General features: G+C 36.1%; 1 protein-coding gene across 3 annotated transcripts in view; it reads left to right on the top strand.

Moving 5' to 3' along the window:
• Positions 1-11,349, top strand: part of AGO3 (argonaute RISC catalytic component 3) — a 111,091-nt gene that overhangs the window by 68,052 nt on the left and 31,690 nt on the right. For all 3 annotated transcript variants that reach the window (XM_012642355.1, XM_012642357.1, XM_012642356.1), the window contains 6 exons: positions 1,915-2,002; positions 2,127-2,274; positions 2,700-2,819; positions 5,712-5,834; positions 6,170-6,303; positions 9,440-9,624. In XM_012642355.1, coding sequence (XP_012497809.1) covers positions 1,915-2,002; positions 2,127-2,274; positions 2,700-2,819; positions 5,712-5,834; positions 6,170-6,303; positions 9,440-9,624 — 798 coding nt within the window. The remainder of the gene's footprint in view (positions 1-1,914; positions 2,003-2,126; positions 2,275-2,699; positions 2,820-5,711; positions 5,835-6,169; positions 6,304-9,439; positions 9,625-11,349) is intronic.

Consider the following 11,349-nt stretch of genomic DNA (forward strand, 5'->3'; position numbering starts at 1 on the left):
AAAAAAAAAAAAAAAAAAAATGGCTCCAGGCTGGGTGCAGTGGCTCAAGCCTGTAATCTTAGCACTTTGGGAAGCTGAGGTCGAAGCATCGCTTGAGGCCAGGAATTCAAGACCTGCCTGAGCAAGAATGAGACCCCGCACATGCCTGTAGTCCCAACAACTGGGGAGGCTGAGGCAGGAGAATCGCTCGAGCCCAGGAGTTTGAGGTTGCGGTGAGCTATGACACTACTGCACTCTAGAAGAGGAGACAGAGTTAAGACCCTATCTCAAAAAAAAAAAAGTCTTCAGACATTATCAAATTTTCCCTAGGGGGCAAAATTGCCTCTGGTTAAGAACCACTGTGCTGTAGGGATCACAAATATAAAAGAAAAATGTTGCAAAGAGTAATAACCATAAATACTGTCAGGGAATTAAAAGTTGTACTTCATCTACCCTTTTTAGATTTTTATCCTTTGGAGTGTAGGCCAAATTTCAGAAATGGAGTTACTTATCTGTGACCAGTAGCTACTGTGTATCTGTTAACTCTTCTCTAGGTAGCTCCAAGACTGCACTGGCCAGTATAGTAGCTACTAGCCACATGTAGCTATTTAAATTTAAATTAATTAAAATTACATAAAATTAAAATTTCAGTTTCTCAGATACACTAGCTACATTTCATGTGCTTAGTAACACATGTTACTAGTTATTACCATATTAGCACAGATATAGAAAATTTCATTATTTCAGAAAATTTTATTTGACAGCATTGCTTGAGAAAATTAATCCCAGGCTGGGTGTGGTGGCTCACGTCTATAATCCCAGCACTTTGGGAGGCTGTGGCAGGAGGATTGCTTGAGGCCAGGAGTTCAAGACCAGCTTGGGCAACATAGCAAGACCTTGTCTCTACAAAAAAATATTTTTTAATTAGCCAGGTATGGTGCCACGTGCCTATAGTCCAGCTATTCAGGAGGATGAGGCAGGAGAATTGCTCGAGCCCAGAATTTCAGGACTGCAGTGAGCTCTGATTACACCACTGTACTCCAGCCTGAGTGACATAGCAAGACTTTATCTCTTAAAAAGAGAAAAAAGGAAGAAGAAAATTCATCCCAAAGAATTTCAGCTGATGGTTTAAAGCCTGTTTTTTCTCCCTGAGAGAAAGAAAAGGCCTGGGATCCTTGAACCCCTAGGGTCCACAGAAGGACCACAGGAATCTAGGAACTCCTAAAATCGTGTGCTAAGTACGTGTATGTGCGCATTTTTCTGAGAAGTTATTGCTCACATCAGATTCTCAAAGGGGTCAGTGACTGCATAAGAGGGTAGAGATCACCCGCTTTAGGAATTATTTTGTTTGCATTTTATTTCCAATAGTCAATATTGTAAAAGAACTGTGTCACTATATTATACCTCAATAAAACTGTCACTCCACTCCTATTGAAAGGGCCTCGCATTTTTTCTCCTGCTTTATAAATATTTGAAGGGCTTCCTTCTTGAGTTTTAGGAAATTCTGATCTTCAATCAGTATGTGATGACTGGGCTATTTAAATAATCACATACTTTGAAGGTTATAGAGTATTTTGAGAATTACTGCAGCTCCTCTTTCATTTCTCCTTCCCTTTCCCAGCATAAATACCTGCATTTATTATAAACAGAGTTTTTATTAATGTAGAACTTTGTCCCTTGATCTATGGGCTTTGTAAATTTTATGATTTCAGTTTTGAGTGTGTAGAGCTTGATGGGATAGGGAAAAGGTGCATTAGGTTTATCATAATTGTAACCATTATTAGCAATGTTATATGTAAAATCCTATGTTCACATCATATTGCCTATGTCACAGATTTTCTGTCTGTTCAGAATTGAGTTTTTTAACAGGCTTTATAAGTATAAATATTTTACATGTGATAGTTCTATAACCTCCATTTTTCTTGTTGGGAACAGGTTTGAAGGTTGAAGTGACTCATTGTGGAACAATGAGACGGAAATACCGTGTTTGTAATGTAACGAGAAGACCTGCCAGTCATCAAACGTAAGAAAAGCTGGTGTTTGTCAGAGGAGCAATGATGTGAGGCAGCTTGCTCTAGGTAGTGGGTTGGGAGCTTTTCTGCCTTACCATGGAATAAGAGTTGTTCATTTGTACATTTTTTTCTCAGCTTTCCTTTACAGTTAGAAAATGGCCAAACTGTGGAAAGAACAGTAGCGCAGTATTTCAGAGAAAAGTATACTCTTCAGCTGAAGTACCCGCACCTTCCCTGTCTGCAAGTGGGGCAGGAGCAGAAGCATACCTACCTGCCACTAGAAGTAATGCCTTCATGCTGCTAATTAATATCCTCTTGTTCATCATTCTTTTGGGGTCTTTTACAGCCCATAACTTATCTCGTATTCAACATTTATTTTGCAATTTGAAGTGTTTTTAAATTTTACTTTATTATAAATATTCTATAATACAGTAATATGAAAAGAGTTCTTCCATAATCCTGCCACTCTTATGTAGCCACCATTAGCATTTTGGTATACTGAACTTCTTTCAGTCTTTTTATCCTGGGTACATTTTGCCTAATTATAATCATACTGTAAAGCAATTTTGTTTATTACTTTTTTACATAACATATTAAAAAGAAGTGGTTTAATGAAGTAGATTTTAAAATTTTATTTCGTATGTAATTGGCACTGAGAGCTAAAAAAATGATATATACATCTAGTACAAAACTTTTTTCCATTTGTAGGTTTGTAATATTGTGGCAGGGCAACGATGTATCAAGAAGCTTACAGACAATCAGACTTCTACTATGATCAAGGCAACAGCAAGATCTGCGCCAGACAGACAAGAGGAAATTAGCAGATTGGTTAGTACTTAACCCTAGAAATGGGAATTTAAAACATATTAGGGGCTGGGTGTGATGGCTCACACCTGTAATCCCAGTACTTTGGGATGCCAAGATAGGAGGATCACTTGAGGCCAGGAGTTTGAGACCAGCCTGGACAATATAGTGGGACCCCATCTCTACAAAAAAATTAAAAAAGAAAACCAAAAAAACAAAAATAAAACTAGGTAAAACATATTAGGGTGAGCTACTAAAGAACCATGTCCTTATGAGCCCATACCTTACTACCATGTCATAAACTGTCAGAATTAAAAGGATCATGGAAATAATCTAGTGGTGTTCTAGGGGTAAACATGAATGAGTTATATGAAAAGGGTTAGGTCTTTCTAATTTAACTGTGAGCTCTTTAATTAGATCCTGTCAGACTGGCACCTGTATAATATGAATAAAAAAATAGAAGACAGCTTCAACCATGTAATTGTCTCTATAGCATCTCTATTGTTTTAAATTAGGAGTGGGGAGAAGTTACCAATACCACTTTATAAAACTGGTGGAATAAGGCAAAATTAAAACTAAAAGGGCAGGCTGGATGTGGTAGCACATGCCTGTAATCCCAGCACTTTGGGAAGCCAAGGTGGGAGGATTCGTTGAAGCCAGGAGCTCAAGACCAGCCTGGGCAACAAGATCCCATCTCTACAAAAAAGATTAAAAATTAGGCAGGCATGGTAGCATACACATGTGGTCCCAGCTACTCAGGTGGCTAAGGTGGGAGGGTTGATTGAGCCCAAGAGTTCAAGACTGCAGTGAGATACGATCACACCACTGTACTCCAGCCTGAACAAGAGAGCAAGACCCCCATCTCTTAAAAAATAAATATGTAAATAAATGGACAGCTGGATCTTACCTCACTCTGTCCTTGAATACCATTTTAACTGGCCAAACATAGAGGGGAAAAAAAAACTGGGAATATGAATATTTCCCAAAACAACTTAATACTTTCAAAAACAATTTTAAAAATTATTGAAAAAGGATTATAGAACTGACTCTTTCATTTTGTAAGCCAGTTACAGAAAGAGTGAATGATCCCTGGCTGTCTAGTGGTTAGGGAAAAATATAGTGAATGAAACTTATATGATATTTAATTAGGAAAATACAGACTGGTTCTATCCAGATTCTTCTCTGTTTCTACTATAATATGACTTTAAAAGCTTTCCCAAAACTTTGAAGAGACTACACCTCTCACTTTATAAAATCTCAATAACTAGCTGTTCTAACCCATTTATTGCAGTTTAACTGTTCAGAAAGACATTATATAGTGGTTAAAAGAACAGGCTGTGGAGTCTGACCACCCTGAGTTCCAAGTCTAGCTTCTCCACTTACTATTACTATATATTATTATATTTATAGTATCAGAAGGTTAGTGCAATGATTAAAAAGTCTAGAATCAGAACGTACATGGTTTCAGATGCTGTATCACTTGCTTAGCTGTGTGGTTTCGGGCAAGTCATTTAACTCTACTAAAGCTTTAGTTTTATTCTCTATAAAATACAGGCTATGTAAGACCTACTTTTGTAGCCATAAGATAATTGTAAAAATTTATTATTAAGCACTTAGCACCAAGCGCATCATGCAGCAAGTCTTGGTAAATACTAGTTGTTATTCCTTGTAACCTTGCTGTGGATATACTCTAAAATACACCAGAAACGAATGGCAATTAAGCTTTAAAAAAAGATGCATTAGTGCCTAATCTAGAAAATTACTTTTCCTGCTTATTGTAGAGAGACTCTGTTTACATATTTATTTATTTATTTATTTTGTTTTTTTGAGACAGAGTCTCACTCTTTTGCCCGGGCTACAGTGCCGTGACCAAACTCCTGGGCTCAAGCGATCCTACTGCCTCAGCCTCCCGAGTAGCTGGGACTACAGGCATGCGCCACCATGCCCGGCTAATTTTTTCTATATATTTTTAGTTGTCCAATTAATTTCTTTCTATTTTTAGTAGAGACGGGGTCTCGCTCTTGCTCAGGCTGGTTTCGAACTCCTGAGCTCAAACAATCCGCCCGCCTGGGCCTCCCAGAGTGCTAGGATTACAGGTGTGAGCCACCGCGCCCGGCTACATATTTAAACTGTGTAGTTTTTTTAATGGATTTTTGCTTGAAGACTTGAATACTGCCTTCCTTTCATAACCTAGTTTGACCTTCACCCTGAGAAAAAGTAAATATGATTTGAAAACCAGTTACTGTAGCATGCTATAAGCATGAATTACAGTGAGAGCCAACACTGAATCACAATGAATTCTTTATCTTTGATTGTATGTATGGATATATTATGTAAAATTATAACCTATACGTCATACTGGCTTTCTTATCTGTCTCAAGTACACTCCATTAAATAAGTTTTATAATGTGACACTACATATCAAAAGTGCTGAAGTAAATTTTACATAAATTGTAAATCAAGTAATTTTTTTAAAACCTTAGAATTTTTAATATTTTCTTATTAGGAAACTCTATATAAAATAAATTTTGATAGTATGTACCTTTATTCTCCATAATCAGAGGTTCTTAATCTTTTTTGGGTGAGGTATTCCTTTCCCCATCCCAAAACATACTAGGTTCAATCATAGAAAATTACCATTTTCATGGGTCATAAATAGTTGAATTTTTTTATTATTCAACCTAATACATACATTTAAATTTTGTATAAATTACCAGGAGTTCAGACTTTCTTCAGTTGATTCATGACGTGTGGTCCCCAGGTTAAAATTCTCTGTTCTGTACTTAGGACACCATTGATTAGACCTATTGAAAAACACGTTGTTGACACAGTGAAGAAAAAAGAATAGAGTTCTAATGAGTAAAGTAGGGGATTTGGGAGAATTCGAAAGTAACTACAAACTTTTTCTATTGTTAGGTAAGAAGTGCGAATTATGAAACAGATCCATTTGTTCAGGAATTTCAATTTAAAGTTCGGGATGAAATGGCCCACGTAACTGGACGTGTACTTCCAGCACCTATGCTCCAGTATGGAGGACGGGTAAAGCCTCTTGATAATGTTTTAATCATGTATATATGGTGTATAAGTATAGAGAGCAGGACATTCTAGTTATATCTGTAATTTAGAAAGTGTTTTATTGCTCCAACAATATTTTTTTTTTGTTTCAAGGTGAGTGTCTGCTTGAGCTTAGTATAATTTTTGTTCTTTTAATAATCAAGTATAAATAATACTGATTTAGAAAAGCCTATTGCATGTAGAATATCAGAAATATATCCGTTCGGCAATTTGAAATGATTATTTTCAGTTCGTTGAAATATATTATTAAGTTTTTGCTCTTTTTTACCATATTATTTTTCTTTTTCCTTCTTCTGTAGAACCGGACAGTAGCTACACCGAGCCATGGGGTATGGGACATGCGAGGGAAACAGTTCCACACAGGAGTTGAAATCAAAATGTGGGCTATAGCTTGTTTTGCCACACAGAGGCAGTGCAGAGAAGAAATATTGAAGTAAGGCATATCATTACTTTGGCTTTGGAACCTTTTTGTATTTAGATTTTAAATTACTTATCTAATAGTCTAACAAATATTGTCTCAATATGGAGTACATTTAATCACTTAACTTTTAAAAATGTTTCTCCTCAATACTTTGAAGAAGATTCCTGAATTCGTTAGTCATAGTAAAGTCATTGATTCATTCTACTAGACATCCTTATAGACTACTTTATGTGGTATAGCGGCACCATCATTGTCTTTTGATGGCAGATAGGTTTAATTCCCAGCTTTATCACTTCCTGACTTTATTACCATGGATAATTTATTTAATCTCATATAATCTCTTAAATTTTCACATTTGTGAAATAGAGGTATATGTGTACCTACCAGGTGCGGATTAACTAAGATCCTTATTTCTCACTTGAGGTTCTTGAAAGAGTGGTTAAACTGTTTGTTTCTACTTCCTTACTTTCCAAAATTTGGCCTCCATCTTCACCACTTTTTCTGTCTTCCTCAGATTCTTTCCTTCAACTTGTAAGTGCTCCGCAATCTTCTGTTCAATTTTTTTTTTAAATCTGCAATTTTCAGTTTACCTAACTTAAATCTCTCAAGCTTCCAGATTTTTATTCTCTCTTCTCCCTTGAAATCTTAGTGTTCTGCTGAAACTCGTTCCTGGAAGATCTCCTATATCTTTATGCTTCTCAATTCCAGTGTCTCCTGTTTTTCTCAAAATATGTACAGCTTTAGATCCATTTGACTGCCTTCTCGATTCTCTCCTCTCTTGCCTTCTGGTTCCTTTTTTTCTACTTTTTTTTTTTTTTTTTTTTTTTAGTAGAGACAGTGTCTCACTCTTGCTCAGGCTGGTCTCAAACTCCCAAACTCAAGCAGTCCTCTTGCCTTGGCCTCCCAGAGTGCTAGGATTACAGGTGTGAGCCACCTCACCCAGCCATTTTTTGGCTTTTTCTCTTTATCTGTGTCCTCTTCTTTGGGAATTTCATGAAGTCTTGAGGGCTTCTACTGTCCCCCTTGTTTGAGGAGCTGTGCTGTCGTGAAAGAGCACCATCTCCACTTTTGACTGTCTCTACTCCAAAACTCTTAGGCTTCTCTTTGACAAAGAGTGACATTCACATTTAGTATGACATTTAATATCTTTTACCCATCTCTTAAGTCCTTTATCATTACTCTATTTTCACATTATTCTGGACAGAGAAACTAAAGCATTGTATTCCTTCTGTCTCCCTGACTTTTTTTCCTCTTTCCATTCATGCAGCTTTTTACTGAAATGCCTCCTTCCTATCTCTACCTATCAATATCCTATTTTTGTTGTCACTTTATATGCAAAATACAATTGTATTATAATTATTTTGTAAATTTCTCGTCACCCCTCTAGAATCTAATTTTCTTAAGAAAATGATTCTTGTCTAATTTAAATCTCCACTTATATAAAGTATGCTCATAATGAAAAATTGTTGACTGGTATAGAGAACAGTTTACCTCAGGATAAATTCAGAATTTGTCCTGCCCTCCTCATGGCAAGAAGAAATTAAAATGTGAGAAATAAAATGTTTTTCTATTTAACTGTTCACTCTGGGTTTTATTAACCCTGAATCTCTAAATGTATGTCTTAATGATAATTTACATTTTCTCCAAAGTTTTTATCCCTCCGCTTTCCAGTAAAATGTCATAAGGAAGGTTTATTATAACACTATGATTATTTGACTTTGAAAAGCAAAAAACCCCACTTCCAATTGTTTCTCAAACTTAGAGTTATTATTTTCATTTTACATTCCGTTATTCATGGCTTGAATAGATGTCTCAGCATCATTGGGTTTATGGCTCTTGTAAGTAAGGCCTGAGTACAAATATTCAACTTCATACTTCTTTAATTAAACACCAGTATGGAAATGGATAAGGAATTTCTACAAACTTCATCTCTGTTCTGAGGGAATCAGAGTGTTGTGAGCAAGATCACTCAGATCCTTGACTTAGGACCTTATTTGTTTTAGAAGCAAATGAAGTGATTCTTCAGCCTCCATATCATTACTCATTTATGCTAAATACAGAATTTTCTTTAAATATGAAATTGTTTTTTGGCTTTTTTCAGTGTAGATGAAAGTACTTTAAAATACTGCCTGCCTCATTTGTTTTTAAATTTTGTTTTCATGGGGTTTTTTTGTTTTCTTTTGTTTTTTGAGACAGGATCTCACTCTGTCACCTGGACTAGAGTGCATTGGCATGATCATAGCTCACTACAACCTCAAACTCCTGGGCTTGAGTGATCCTCCTGCCTCAGTCTCCTAAGTAGCTAGGACTAGAGGCACATGCCATCAAGCCTGGCTAATTTTTTAATTTTTTGTAGAGACGGGGTCTTGCTATGTTGCCCAGGCTGGTCTCAAACTCCTGGGCTCAAGAGATCCACCCGCCTTGGCCTCCCAAAGTGCTTTATGGTTTCATTTTGTTATTTAAATCTCTTCTGAGGGCATAATCTTCCCCACTATCCTAGTCTAAGACAAGTAATACTGTAGAAATTCTAGGTTAGGCCATGATTTTGGCTCTACCATTTATCTGTTAGACCTTTGCCAAATAATTAAAGTCTCTGAAACTGTTTTCTCATCTATAAAATGAAAATAATACTTGATCTGCCTTGTTCTTATGAATCTTGCCAGGATCAAATCAGGAAATGTACAATAACTAAAATTTATCAAGCTTTTACTGTGATCTTGGGCAGTGTGCTAAGTGCTTTACATGCATTATCTCATTTAATTTTCATACCAACTCCCTAATGAAAGTAATCATTTTAGAGATGATTATCTGTAAAATGAAAGAATTTGCCTAAAATTTCATAGCTAGTAAGTAGCAGAACTGGGATTGGAACTCTCCATGCTGACTCTAGAGCTGAGCTCTTAACCAGCAATACTGTATTACTAATCCACTTTATAAGCTACAAGATGCCATATAACTAATTGTTCTTAGTTTGCAAAATAGATTACTGACCCACTGTGGCCCTTAACATCAGTAGTCTACCAACCTCTTACCTATGCAGCACGCAAATCTTTGCTTCATCCTCCATTTCCTTCCCCAACTTTCCATAATACTTTGTAGGAATTGGTAACTAGACAAAGGTTTTATATTTAGTGGTTTCTCCTTCTAGGGGTTTCACGGACCAGCTGCGTAAGATTTCTAAGGATGCAGGGATGCCCATCCAAGGCCAACCATGCTTCTGCAAATATGCTCAGGGGGCAGACAGCGTAGAGCCCATGTTCCGGCATCTCAAGAACACATATTCTGGGCTACAGCTTATTATCGTCATCCTGCCAGGGAAAACACCAGTGTATGGTAAGGATATCTGAAGTCTGTGTATTTCCTCAAGTACTTTGTATTCTTTTCAGGATCGTGTTAAAACATATTCTAAAACTTTCAGATATTAAGACATATTTTGTACTACAGTATTTAAAACCATGTATTGTTATTTTACAATAAATCAGTGGAGCAAACTAATCTAAGAAGAGACTGTGAAAAGAATTACACTAGTGAAAAGAGGCATCACAAAACAATGGTTATGGGAAGAATTATTTGATAAACATGGCATTGACATAACTTGACTATTAGTATAATGTAGTGGTAAAAAGCTCAGGCTCTGGAGTCAAACTACGTTGCTTAGTATTCAGGTGCTGCCGGTTGTGATTTGGCTGAAGTATTTAACCATGATAAGCCTTAGTTTCCTCATCTCTGGAATTGGGATACTAATAGTACCTAACCCATGTATGGGATTATTATAAGGATTAAATGAATCTGCGTAAGTAAAGGGCCTATAGTAGCACCTGTCATACATTAAACACTCAGTAAATATTAGATATTATTAATGTAAACAAAATAAAGTTTTGTGGGATTAGTAAGTTAAATATAAATCATTGACTCCTAGAAAAACACAAAGAAAATATAATTATCAAACCACTGAATTAAGTAAAATTATTTAAGTTTAGAAATGATAGAAGAAATCACAGAAAAATTATTACAGTTGACTGCATAAAAATTAAGTTTTCTGTATGTTACAAATGTACTAAAAATGAAACCAACAGAATATAAAAAATACTTGCAGCAAATGGAAATAATAAACAACTAGTTTATTATTAGCTAAGCTAAAATTTTCTATTCTTTTAGGTTAATAAGAAAGTATAAATCAAAATTTCTCAAATAAAAACAAAACAAGTGAGGCCAGGCATGGTGGCTCACTCCTGTAATCCTAACACTTTGGGAGGCTGAGGCAAGAGGATCACTTGAGGCCAGGAGTTCAAGACCAGCCTGGGCAACATAGGAAGACCCCATCTCTACAAAAAAAAAAATTAAAAAATCAGCCAGGTGTCGTGGCATGCACCTATAGTCCCAGCTACTTGGGAGGCTGAGGCAGGAGGATTGCTTGAGCCTACAGAGTTTGAGGTTGCAGTGGGCTACGATGATGCCACTGCACCCTCACCTAGGCAGCAGAAAAAACGAAACAAATAAACCAAAAAAGTAAATACATGAGAAAATATTTGTTTTTATCAGCAGTTAAACAAAAGTGCACATCAATGAAAGGAAAAATTTTATGCTACCAAATTAGCAAATATATTTAAATATTATAATACCTAGTGCTTGTGAATATACAGTGACTCTAATATTTTAATACATTGCTGATGACAATATAAATTGATATTATCCTTTCTAGTAAAAGCATAAACATGTGTTCTTAGTCTGCAATTCAGTATTTCCAATTCCAAGAATCTATTCAAAGAAAAGAATTCATACCGTTAGACCTTTATGGTTTTGCCATTTCTAGAGTGTCATTTAGTAGGAGTTACAGTGTATGTAGCTTTTTCAGATTGCCTTTTTTCACTTAGCAATGTGAACTTAAGGTTCCCCCAGTTCTTCTCAGTGCTTGATAGGTCATTTCTTTTCTTTGCTCTTCCTGTGTTCTTGACCTTTTTTGCCTGAGCCCTGGGATCTCTACATTTGCCACATGTTGGTAGAGCTGATGGCTTCTTCAAATCAGTCATTTGGTACCAAATTTTTTTTTTTTTTTTT

The sequence above is a fragment of the Propithecus coquereli genome, unplaced genomic scaffold (genome assembly GCF_000956105.1).
Source record: "Propithecus coquereli isolate 6110/MARCELLA unplaced genomic scaffold, Pcoq_1.0 Scaffold178, whole genome shotgun sequence".
NCBI classification, from domain to species: Eukaryota; Metazoa; Chordata; class Mammalia; order Primates; family Indriidae; genus Propithecus; species Propithecus coquereli.